Source organism: Thamnophis elegans, chromosome 15 (genome assembly GCF_009769535.1).
Source record: "Thamnophis elegans isolate rThaEle1 chromosome 15, rThaEle1.pri, whole genome shotgun sequence".
NCBI lineage: Eukaryota > Metazoa > Chordata > Lepidosauria > Squamata > Colubridae > Thamnophis > Thamnophis elegans.
In genome coordinates this window covers 19,497,326-19,511,058 of record NC_045555.1, presented here as the reverse complement: position 1 = coordinate 19,511,058, position 13,733 = coordinate 19,497,326, and the positions used below count along the sequence as shown (strand labels likewise).

Sequence of the window (13,733 nt, the reverse complement as noted above, 5' to 3'; positions counted from 1 at the left end):
TGAATCTTATAGCGGAAATCGCAGATGGGCCTGCCCACCTGCCCCAGCTCTATGCCATCCTATTTAGGCACGTTTTTGAGGCCAGACGTATGTGCGAAAGGTGCACGCGTGAGCAAAGCACATACACGGAAGGCCAGGCGCATGCATGGGAAGGCGCATGTGCACCCGGCAAACCAGTGATAATAAAATGTGCAACCTGTAGTAATGTCATTCTTCATCCCCACTACATCTTAATGCAAATTTATTTTCTAAAATATCAAACTAAATATTTGCTCCACAGCAGGAGAGACAGCTTACCCTTTCTTTTGAAGAAAGAAGAGGATGAAGAAACTTTCTATATATTAAACTTGCCCCTCTTGTATATGGAGACAGCAACCAAACAACAAAAGCAATCTTCAGTTCATAATATAGTGGAAACCTGTAAAATATAAGTTAGAATTCATAATATGGTTGTATGATACAAAGGAAAGAGGCACATTCCTTCTAATTAACCTGAGTTTTCAGGGGAAGTATTTTTAGGTGATTTTTCACATACCATATTTTTCAGACTATAAAATGCACTGGCGTATAAAACGCACCAAGATTTTGAAGAGGTAATTTTTTTAAAAAAAGGTTTTGCCCTCCCCAGCCCTTAGGATCAGTCTGCAGATCTCCCAAACCCTCTGCACACACTGTTTTTGGTGAAAAATGGGCCATGCAGAGAGTTTCGGAGGCCTGCAAAGTGCTCCTGGGGGCCAGGGAGGGCAAAAACATGATGCATGAGGGGTTTGGGAGGTGAAAAATGGGCCTCCCTAACTCTCTGCACACCTCATTGTTTGCTAAAAACGGGATGCACGGGGTGGGGTTTCGGGAGGCCAAAAACATCATGCTTCGCAAATGTACAGATCTTACCAAGATATCAAGAGGTCCGTTACTGTTTCAGTAAATGTATAAAGAGCAAATACAATCCAATACATCATCCACCGCACCTAAGAATGAAAAATGCAAAACAACTATTTTAGTTTCTACAGATTAGAAAAATGAATAATTATTATTTAACAAATTAAAATATGCAGGTTCTATTTGTTTTTATGCATTTTACAAACATGCAAACAGTATGTAAATAGCATACAGTCAGTATCAGAGGAAAAAAAAGGCCTTTTAATTTTCTATCTAGTTCTTCTAACCAAGCAGTTCAAATCAAGTTCTGCTGACAATTTTAGACAAAGGGCAGTTCTTACACTGCTATCAGTTAAATTATAATGAACAGAATTATAGAATCTTTCTTAGTTTCTTAGACCTCAGAAATTCCAACTCTTGTTTAATGCTGGATCTGTTGAAAGTATTTCAGACATTTGGTTCTCTCTAAAAACAACAACGTCACTTCCTTTTTTACATGACAACCCATAGTAGGACATCGGAAGTTTGCTCATCTCTCTCCTCAGTCTTCTGTTCTCCAGGCTACGTATACCTGATCCATTTAATAATTTCCATGGGACTTGGTTTCCAGTTCCCTCACTTTCTTATAGCCAGAATACAATACTTTATTTGGCCAAGTGTGATTAGACACACAAAAAATCTGTCTCCAATGCAGAAGCTCTTGGTGCAGATTGATGACACGATGGGAAAAATGTCCCTTTGACAGTTGTTTTGGCCTGCAAAACACTTTATCAAGGTTTTTGTTGTTATTTTTCCCACTAAAAGAGCCTTGGTGGTGCAGTGATAAGAGTGCAGTACTGCAGGCTACTTCTGCTGACTGCCAGCTACCTGCAATTTGGCAGTTCGAATCTCATCAGGCTCAAGGTTGATTTAGTCTTCCATCCTTCCGAGGTGGGAAAAAAGAGGACCTAGGTTGTTGGGGGAATATGCTGACTCTGTAAAACTGCTTAGCGGGCGGTAAAGCATTATATAAGTCTAAGTGATATTGCTAAGTGCAAAAAGATTTCAGTTTGTTTCTCAACTGAATTGTACAGCTTACCCATTATATTAAAGATGGAAAAAAAATCTCAAGTGATTTCTCTGAGTTTTTCACATCTCAAAAGCCTGGTATTTAAACAGGTGTGCACACTTTTTATATGCACTGTACAGGGAGCAGCATAGTAACATATGGCTTAGAGTTTCTACTGAGCTATCCCACGCATTTCCCTTGGAGAGAAAAACAGGTTGTATTTAAAAAAAAGAAAAAAGAAACCAGAGACATTACGAAGAGAAAATGGGACTCATTCCCACCAGCCTCAGAACAACAGACGGAATCTCCAGGGATCTCTTGGGAAGTCCAGGATTGAAAGAGTGGATATTGGTTAACTTTGACAAGATGAGTAAATATAAAACTAGAATTACTGCATAAGATTATTTCTTTATTTTGTATTATATATTTAAAATCTAACATTTTGTCTTTAGAATTTTCTAAGACTTCATTCATGCATGGTTGCTCTGCCAGATGTTTCTATTATTTCTTGGTATGCATATGATTAACACGAGAGAGAAAGAGAGAGAGAGAGAGAGAGAGAGAGAAAGGAGAAAGAAAGAGATAAGGGGGAGAGAGAATAATATAGCATATACTTTATTATTGCGATCTTTATTATTACAATTAATAATTCATATATAAACATAAAGCCATGATTAGTCTACTGAAGAGAAGGACCAGGGGAGACATGATAGCAGTGTTCCAATATTTGAAGGCGGCCACAGAGAGGAGGGGGTCAAGCTATTTTCCAAGGCACCTGAAGGCCAGACAAGGAATAATGGATCGAAACTGGCCAAGGAGAGATTCAACCTAGAAATAAGGAGAAATGTTCGGACATTGAGAGCAATCAACCAATGGAACAACAGCTTGCCTTCGCAAGTTGTGGGAGCTTCATCACTGGAGGCTTTCAGGAAGAAATTGGACTGCCATTTGTCAGAAATGGTGTAAGGTCTCCTGCTTGGGCAGGGGATTGGACTAGATGACCTACAAGGTAAGGTTCCCTTCCAACTCTGTTAATCTGTTATATTGGAGCATTTGATGACAAATTTTAACAGTAGCAACACAGACCTTAGCACTGTGCTAGTAATACCAGAGTTGGAATCAGAGTAAGACCTTTATGTATCTATTCACTAACAGTTGAAATTCCACATTTCTTTGTAGAAATTATGATATGCTCAATATCATGATATAGTCAATAGTTTCAATCTGTTTTGAGCCAGAAAGGGAAACTTTGGTCAGGCAGAGGGTTTTAGAATCTTTGCATAATAGAAGTGCTGATGAACCCATGAAGACATATCTGAAAGAAGCCATTATTCAACCTTGGGAAGGTGAAAGTTGCTAGATATTTGGCCAGCATCCAAGGCTTACTTGAAATTCAGGTCCTGCTGTAATGTGGTGTCTTACTGACTTCCAGCTGTTACTTCATTATTACCAACTTTTAGAAAGGATGACCTTTGCATAACAAAGGGTAAAAATGAATACATCTGGGAAGATGGACTACACAGCATCCCCCCTGCTAGGAGAATGATCCACCATCAATACAAGGATCCAGTGGGGAAGAGCTAGGTATTTAATCACTAACTGATTATTATCCTCTAGGCTCGTGATGGTGAACCTATGGTGTGCGTGTCAGAAGTGCCACACGGAGCCATGTTGCCTGGCATGTGCAACTTCGCCCATTCCTCTTACGGGTTTCTGGTTTGCATGCACACGCAGCAATCAGCTGGCTTTCGTGCATATGGCAGTGCTGGAAACAGGAAGAGCAGGTCTTCTGGTTTTCCGGCATGCATGTGTGCCAGCCAGCTGATTGTCATGTGTGCATGCGCATCAGTGACTGGAAGACTAGCTGGCCGGTGCGCTGGAAACCAGAAGTTCATTTTCTGGCATGCACATGCCCCCTCGGCAGCTCCTCTTCCAGACTAGTTTGTGTGCGCTCCCTTTTCAGCACTCGGTACCGAAAAAGTTCCTCAACACTGCTCTAGGCTATAACCACTGTTTAGGCATTCCTGCCTGAAGTCCCTGAGAGCGGCATTGTGTTATGTCTTCAAGTAGCAAGTATAGCTCTCAAAAAATTCACGTGCACCACCTCCATTGCCTTTCTCATGGCACAGATTCTCACATACAGTCCTGGGAAGATCAGAGCTATTTGGGATTCAAAGAGCAAAAGGAACTAATTGCATCCTTGGTGGAAATGAAGTGTCTAACGATAGGAGACGATCCTAAAATTGCCTGAGAGTAATAATTATGATACGCTTTCTAGGATTCTTTGGTGTTAAAAATTACTCTGAGGTAGTTTATGGCTGTGAATCTGCTCAATCTTATTTACCTTTGTAATCCATGTTTTCTCCTTGATCTTTCCCCCACAAAAAAACATGATTTGGCATTTTTATAGATGAGTCTGAACCCGTTTTGTTCACTTACACCAGTTGACTGATCTCTTCTGGGTCTACCTTGACTTTGGGATACAATGGCAACAGCATCTGCACATAAACATCTTGTCAGCCCCAGCGCTCTGGGCAGCTTGGGGCTGCCATTCCACTGGTGGGAAGATTCGTGACTGGGGCGTTTTGTGACTTAGATCGCTGCTGTGCCACACTTGTTTCCCTGCCACGCCAAGAGCTTGAAGGACCTTCGGATCCTGCAGTGACTTTCATACGGAACGGCACCAGCGCACACGTGGCAATGTAAGCCAGCATGGTCTGTCATGTCAACGGAGAATATTGCACGCACGTAGGAGAGGGCGGGCCACAGGAGGGTTTAAATGGTGGAGGGAAGTACGGAATTACAGCCTTGACCCGTTTTTTATATTGTTTGTTTGTTGAAAGTACCAGAACAGGCTTATAACAATTACATTTACCACAAACTACCTGCTTAGTCACCCTGTTTTCTTTGCCTGAACAGAACCTGACACATCTCTTAACAGAAGTTTCCTAAATGTATCTTCTGCTGAGGTAGGCAGGAAGAGATTCTCCCCATTCTTGTCCTATTCAAGAATAAAAACTTTTGTTCTTCTGGAAAAGCTCCAGGAGAAAAAGAGCAAGAAGGTGTCTTAAGCAGGAAGGCAAACAGAAAGCCAGGATTCTGCTCCACCCTTAGATTTAAGTTGAAACTTGCCTGGAGACGCATTTCCCTGTATATTGGACAGGGGAATAACTCTTCCAAGGCTTATTTATTCTCTTAAACAGCATTTCTCAACCTTGGCAGATTTAAGATGGGTAGACTTTGATGGTTGAGAAACACTGCTCTAGAGAAATAAGACAGAAGTTAATTAAAGTTTGAGTGTGAACTCCGATTTGTCTATTTTGCATTGTGTTTTATGCTTGATTTTCTACTTCTTCTTACTTTCTATTGGGAGGGGGGGTGTCCTTTAAGATACTTTCATGATTCTTAAAGAAACTTAAGTTTAATTCCAACATTGACAACATTGTCGACCCCTGATTTAAGGTAACAAAAGACTGCTTTAAAAAACCATTTTAAAGGAGAGAATTGCCTAGTGTACACTTCACTGTACAATACGAACATATACAACTGTAGAATTTATTTCATTTTATATCACTTTTTTCTCCCTTATTTTCCAAAACTGTAAGGCCATGGATTGTGGAGATTTGTGTGGTAGGGTTAATGGAAAGAATGTCAGGTAATGACATTTCCTGGAAGGCAAATGATGGTAGCAGGAATTACCAAACGGTATTCTCTACAGACCCAGAAAGCTTCTAGGATGGTATTTCTCAACTTTGGCTACTTTAACATTTGCGGTTAAGCATGCATGGCTGGGTTGGGGAATTCTGGAAGTTGAAGTCCACACACCTTAAAATAACTACAGTAGCTAAGATTGACAAACACTATTCTAGGAGATAGAAACTTCCAGCCTTTCACCCTATGGGATCAGTCCTGGTGCTCAGCCCCTCAAACTATCTTATAAAGTGACCCCAAGCTAAGAAGCTTCAAAAGATGGAACTGAGCTTTTATTTCCTAATGGAACTTTTTCCAAATTCCCATAAAGGCCCACAACAGATTAAAAAACACCAGATTGAATATACCACTATACTTTTATCAAGAGTTACTATGAATTACTAGCATTTCTGATTGGACAAACCAAGTGTCAGTTTTCTCAGGGAGACTGGCTTTCACTTATTTTATATAAATTACTAGCTGGATACCCGTGCTTCTCAACGAAACTATGTGATTGGGTTATGCAGGAGAAATTCAGTTCACAAGCCGTTGGCTCAGTGGTGGTCGGTGACTGAAACGCATAAGGGAATATTGATCCTGAAGCCTTGAGTCCAGAAGCAGTTCTATAGATGGAAGGCGTAGGCATTTTGGTGAAGTACCAATGTTTAGTATTGTAAGGAGCCCTAGACCACTCCTGAGTGAAAGAGGGGAATGTCTGCCAATTTGAACTGAAGTAACAGAATGTGAGGCAACTGGCAGTTGGAACAGAGTTCTTTTCATGTGGGGAGAGGGAGTAGAACTCCTTAGCATCAGCATACATATAATTACTGTATAAGAAATACTAATGATCTAATGGTCATTTTGAAAAATCCTTTCTTAGCGAGTACCTAGAAGCCAATAGGAACATACGTGCCAAATTTCAAGTTTGTAGGCTTTACAGTTCTGGAGATTTTGTGATGAGTGAGTGGTACTTGCCTTTTATTTATAGAGATTTTTTGCTATAAAATGGATAGATGCTTAGAACAAGAAGGGAAACAAAACAGCAGCACAGGACTGGGAAGAAAAAGAACAGCCTGCTTAGGAACATCAATTCTCACCCATACAATCTGTTTCTAATCATCCTCTCTGCCATAAACACATGCTGAAATCCAGGATCTTATTCAAAGAGATAACCATAATTAATTGAACTAATTAAATGCAAAAAAATCCTACCCATGATTCAAGAACAAACTCATTCTACTTCCCTGGAATACATTGAATCTTATCCACTGTAGATCATGGTGTCCTAGGAATGGTTTCCAAAAACGAATCCTCCAAAGGTGGTTGAAGGTGCATGGAGGGTGGTTTGCCTAGGCCTGCTTTACTGGCTTGCTATGCAAAGAACTTCCCAAATTGTTTCTGATTCAGCAGGTTTACTTCCAGAGACAGCAAATCACACTTTCAAAAGCATGATATACTATAGTATAGCCTTTATTATCATTGTACATCACGTATAGAATGAAATTGGCTTTAGCCTCACTGGTGCAATCCATGACAAAAAATACAAACAACATAAATAGTATAAAGAATAATCCCTATGCAAGTAATTAGGAAAAAGAAAAAGAAAAAATAGTCATATGTTTCCATGTGTGCGTGGAGTGATTGTGGCTGCATTGAAGAAGGAGGGAGACTTCTCGGAAATATTTCAGCCCCTGACAAATTTTCTATATTACTACTATTTTTCTTTCTTTAAAAATGGGATAAACCTACCGGTATTTGAAACTATAAAATCGAAGCAGCAAATGCCTGAATATAAATAACTCAATGATCCCGCTTCCAAAATATGTAACAGCAATTCATCATTTTCCTGATGAGAAAAACTCTTAATTATTAATTATAGAATATACCACCAGATTAAAAAATGAACAGAAAAATATCAGATATGGAATCTGAATTTAAAATCCTTCCATAGGTGCATTAAATCTTAAAAGCTGCACTATGTTACTTATTGAATAGCTTAATTAATGAAAGCTTAATACTTAATCGTACAGGGTTAATTTGAAGCAATTATTGTTTTATTTAGCAATGTGAAGACTTAAAAAGTCAACTTATTTATAGACCCAAAATTATTCTGTGAAAAGTATTTTGCGAGGTGGCACAGTGGTTAGAGTGCAGTACTGCAGGCTAGGCTACTTCAGCTGACTGCTAGCTGCAGTTCGGCAGATCAAATCTCACCGGCTTAAGGTTGACTCGGCCTTCCATCCTTCCGAGGTGGGTAAAATGGGGACCCAGATTGTTGGGGGCAAGAGGCTGATTCTGTAAACCGCTTAGAGTGCTGTAAAGCACGGTGAAGCGTATATGTCTAAGCGCTAGTGATATTTATTTGCCATATAAACAAATTCATGATATCATATTTCTTTGAGAAATCTGTATACTGTCTGGAAATAAATTCATTCACCCTGTTCTTAAAATTTCTCAGACTTGAAATAATAAGATTGAACAGAAATCCAAGCATGTGATGAAACATTAGATTAATCACAGAGGGTTGTATTGTATTTTCAGCCTCAGTGAATAGCCAAATTAGTGCATGTGCCAGCTAAAACAACTATTCTGAAGGATTGTCTTACCTTAAAAACTGACCTTCATATGAACCTTCACAGAATGAGCATGAAGCAATGCCAAGGAAGGAGGGGTAGGGAAAAACAGAGAGAGAGAAAAGGCAGTTTAACTTTAAAGTTGAGCTGTGTGGTTTCTGGCACTTGCACGTATGGCCCCATGGAGCTCTATTTATTGAATTAAAATTTCTAGAGTTTAGTTAGAATAATGTTTTTGGTTATGGGCATTTCCCCCCTCCCCCCAAAGTGAAGCCTGTTTTGTTTTAAAATGAAAGAAAAGCCAATGTATCTTGTAATTTAGGAAAATACAAATTATTTGTTCCTTCAATTCTAATCTCTCTGTCCTATGAATTTTGGCTGAAGGGTAGGAAAGAACTGCTGTAAAACTGAAAGTTACATACAAGTGATTTTCTGAAAGGCCATAATAGGCAGTTTAAAATGACCTTAATGGAATAAAATTACTATAGTCTGCATAAAATATATTTCACTTTGAAAAATATATATTTGTATTCATCTTGTATTTTAATTCTGGCTAGCTGCCCAGAGTCATATTGATGAGATGGGTGACCATATAAAGGAATATACATTTTGTACATTCTAAAAATGGTTTACTTAAGAAATGGAATTGTTGTTATATATTGTTTTCCGATATTTAGATAATTCTATGTTGATAGAAAAGTCCATATTAAGCAACAATGAAGAAATGAAACATTAGATTCTGAGCAAATACAATTTATTGTATTCCTTCAGCCTTCCCCCCCCCCCAAAAAAAAGCAGGGATGGAATAGGAATAAGAATAAGAATAGAATAGGAATAGAATGACAGAGTAATGTGCAACATGTATATACCAATGTAGTATAATAATATATATGTATGTGTTGTGGCCCATCAGGAGCCGTTGGAGCTGCCGATGGACTCCGATAGCGAGGAACCCTGTGAGTCGGCTATGGAAAATGTGGAGGACCCTGGGCAGGGTTCAGACTCAGAGCAGGGACCAGAGAGGCTGGTTGGCCACCAGGAGGCGCCTGAGGCATGGAGCAGTGGGGGAAGATCAAAGGGAGTTTGTCCCTGACACCAGGCAATGTAGGGTGGAGAAACGGAGGCAGCAGTTACGGAGACAGACTCATAAGAGATAATCAAGCCCAGGTGGTTGTGGCTTGGACCCTCCCAAGAGAGTATATAAGAAGAGACTTTGGGAGGAGTCCTTTTGCAGGACACAACTGTTGTAACAATCTGGAGAAGCTCTTGTCCACATTGTCTGTTGGAGTCTGGGTTGCTGCCAACTTCTTGCCTGTGAGTCGTGTTTGGGCTTTCAGACAACAGGATTGTAATTGCTGTAAATAAAGAGTGGCAAGCTACTAAGCCTGTGTCGGCGTTAATCACCAGACGGATGGGAGTCAGAACATGTATGCATGTATACACACACACACACACCTTATACATACATACATGCATGCATGCATACATACATACATACATACATACATACATACATACATAAATACAGATATGGATATGTGTGTTAGTTCTTATTGGGTTTAGGGATTTTTTTTTACTTATTGTTTTATTCAGCTGTATTCTGTGTTCATGGGTGGACTGCACCAAGGGAGGCTCATTCAATTTCATTGTGCACGTGTTGTGCACTGACAATAAAGGTTTGATTGATTAAATAGAATGGAGTTTCTTTATTGGGCAACTGAACACATAAGGAATTTGTCTCTGTTGCATCAGCTCACAGTACATACAAACAGCAGGTAATGAGGCAATAGTCAAGCCACAAGAGAAGAGCCTTCTGAACTAGGAAAAGGCACACCTGGTACAACAAACGTTTTACAGCCTGCTCGTTGAGCAGGCACTGTGAGTACAGGAAGAATCCCAGATTGCACACAATTCTTGAAGGGGAAGTGTTACCCGATCTCAGACTACAGAAGGAACAATTCCCAATCTGGGTGGCCCAAATATTCATGGTTCACTCACCTGTTGTGAGATGAGCGGACATCTAAACCACTTAAATGAGTTAATTGAAATAAAAAGTATATTCAAAAATCACAACTGTTTACCTATTGCTAAAATAAGCCAATACTAAAAATTATTTCCTATATAATGGAAAGAAACTCTTTATTCAGTAATACGTGTTTAGGGCAATTATGTAGAATGATTATCACCTTTCAGATGCCAAGTTCTAAAAAGATGGGTAGAATTTGGCTGTCTAAGTCAGCAGTCTGAAAGAACACTATGTAGTCACAAAGTACATGCAACTAATGACATAAACAAAATACTGAAGTCCAAATATATTATCTCTGCATAGCAGTTTTTGCGATGTTAAGCCAAGTAAGGAAAACAAAGTTCAGTCATGCAGTTCTTTCTTTCAAGCTCAAAATGAGAACTTAAATAAGTATGAGACAAATCACATTAAAATACTATGCAATTTCAGCTGATTATATATTTCTTAAGCAGAGAGTAGGGTTTACATGCAAAAGAAACACATCCTCTTAGGTGGGTAGATAGGAAGGAAGGAAATTAATAGTTTATGGTTTATAATAAATATGAACTTGGTCACCAAGTTTTATATAAGCAACCAAAGTTTGAATGGCATGTGTGCCTTACATTCTTCATCACACACACACACATACACACACACATAACCTTACCCTTAGGATAAGCTTTGATACAATAAATGGAGAACAAAGGATGCATCCAGATAACACCTTCTAGGTTCCTTGCCCACCCATTTTTAAAACAAAAGGCATGGAAAACCAAGATGATAATAAATCATTATCTAATAAATGAATAGACATTTATTATTCCAGACATACTCCAGATATCCTTAGGAATTCTTGGAAAATAAAAACATATCTGACTACAATACTTTTTCAGAAAATATAACTATCTATCTAGAAATAAACAACCCGTTATTTAAAAAAAGTTTTTTCACAATATTGTCTAGTTCTAAATAAATATAAAATTCAGAATTCCTATTCTAAGTATCCCAAACACTCGTCAAAGTTGTGGACACTTTAATCCCTATAATGTCTGCCTGCCGGCCTGCCTGTCTTTCTGTCTGTCTGTCTGTCTGTCTATCAGGAAAAAAAGGAAAACTGTTTGTTTCCAGAGTTCAGAGTGGACAGACTCTTAAGTTTCTGTTTCAATTCTTTGCACAGACTCAGAAGGTTGCAAGCTAAACCATGCCCTGACTCCAATCTGTTTCAACTCCTATTGGCTGATTTAGCTGCTATGCCTATTCATTGGCTGACTTTGTTATCATGTTTCTCCCAGTCATGAATGTTCTAACAAAATCCAACTTCTCCCACTCAATTTGTTTGGCAAAAGTCAGCTGAGAAGGTCAAAAATAGCAATCACATCAGTGGTGGGTTTCCAATTTTTTTATTACTGGTTCGCTCGGGCACACATGCACGTTTGGGACGTTTCTGCGCATATGCAGAAGCGTCCAGGCGGGTGGAGCCTCTCGACACCTCTACTACCAGTTCACCTGATCCAGGCTGAAGTAAGAGTAACCCACATCTGAATCACATGATTGGTTGTAAATGTTAGGATCTTTTCAGCATCATCATAACTCTGAATGGCCATTCAACAGTTGTAACTCAAGGACTACCTCTATCCTCTAAATGAGGGCTGTCAAACTCATGGCCCACAGGCCGGATGCATGCCCAGTTTAGTGAAGGGAGGGGAAGTCCTAATACATCACATGACGCCCCTGTGACATTGTGAGTTAGAATAAGTGATAGAAATAAGAGAAGGGGAAATACTAGTGCATATACTTTAATAAAATGGAAGTAATGGCAAGAGAAAACATGGAATAATTGAACAATGATAGATTGCAACCTATTATAAATGTATATTATTATTAGAAATACATAAGTTGAATGAATGTAATAATTATGATTGACTTTACTAGTTTTATTTGTACTAGAATGTATGACACCCAGGTGCCACACCGTTCACACATTGATTTGATATATTTATAAAAATTTAAAAAGAAAGGAACATGGTCTGTATTTACAGTCATTTGCAGCGGCCCGCAGTCCTGTAAACTTGATTGACATTTTTTCTGGAAACCAGAGCTAACTTCTGATTTCCAGCCAAAAAAAAAACACCCACAGCAAAAAATGGGTTTATTTTACAATGGCAACACATACTTAACTATTGTGGTGGTTGCTTTACAGCCATGGCATTCTCTTAAAAATTGTTGCCAAAAAAAGGCCTGGTGACTTCATGTGATGACCAACTGAATGACCATCGTGACATACAACCTTAATGGAGGGCTCAGTTATGGTCAGATTGTACAGCTAAAACGAAGAATGCTCTATCTACTCAACTGGATATACAACCTGCTATCTTATCATCAACCTTGGTCCTGACTGGCGTATAAGAACATAATGGAGCCTGTTTACCTCATGTCCTGGATTCCTGTCTAATCTGTAAAAATGTTATATTGGTTGATGTTCTACCAGGAATTAATGAACTTGTAAATATATCTTTTTCTTGAAGAGTCTGGAAGTTGCTGATTGGCACTAGGCTGCATTAACAGAGGGATAGAATCAATGTCAAAAGAAGTGCAACTACCGCTTTATAATGCCCTGGCAAGAGCTTGAAACACTGCATCCAGTTTCCGCCACAATATAAAAAGATGTTTCTAGAAACAGTGCAGAGAAGAGGAACAAAGATGATTAGGGGGCTGGAAGTTAAATCTAAGAATGGTTGCAGGAATTGGGAATGCCTAATCTGATGAAAAGAAGGACTAGGGGTGACATGATAGTCCCAATATCTGAGCGGCGGCCACAAACAAGAGGGCGTCAACCTATTTTCCAAAGCACCAGAAGGCAGAAAAAGAAGCAATGGAAACTAATCAAGAGAGAAGCAACCTAGAATTAAGGAGAAATTTCCTGACAGTAAGAACATTCAACCAGTGGAACCAATGTGCCATCCTGGAGGCTTTTAAGAAGAAACTAGACAGCCACTTGACTGAAACCTTATATGGTCTCCTGCTTGAGCAGGGGGGGGTTGGACTAGAAGACCTCCAAAGTCACTTCCAGCTCTATTATTCTTTTACTTTTGCCCATCAGATTATCGTAAGAACAACTACTAAAAACGTACCCTTGCTATACAAAGATACAGGGTCACCACAGAATCAGATAATAGTTTAAAATTGATGAGCTCAAGGCAGCATACATAGCACTCTCTTCTTCAGTATCGTCCACAATCCTGTGACGAGGGTTAGAAACTTAAAGAAACTTTAAGCACAATTTCCTAACAGTCAGAACAATGAACATTGGAATGTCTTGCCTTGCCTTCAAAAGCTGTGGGTGCTCCTATACTGGATGCTTTTAAGAAGAGACTAGACAGCCATTTGTCTGAAATGGTACGGGGTCTCCAGCTTGTGCAGGCAGTTGGACTAGAAGACCTCCAAGGTCCCTTTCAAGTCTGTTATTCTGTTATTTGTGACCTTAAAGTCACTCAAGTCAGAGAGGAAGTTAAATGCAAAGATTAACATGTTTAAATAT

The 13,733-nt window shown here is 39.2% G+C and overlaps 1 protein-coding gene across 1 annotated transcript in view; it reads right to left on the bottom strand.

Moving 5' to 3' along the window:
* Positions 1–13,733, bottom strand: part of REEP3 (receptor accessory protein 3) — a 44,151-nt gene that overhangs the window by 11,903 nt on the left and 18,515 nt on the right. The window contains 2 exon segments of the mRNA XM_032231844.1: positions 298–418; positions 892–968. Coding sequence (XP_032087735.1) covers positions 298–418; positions 892–968 — 198 coding nt within the window.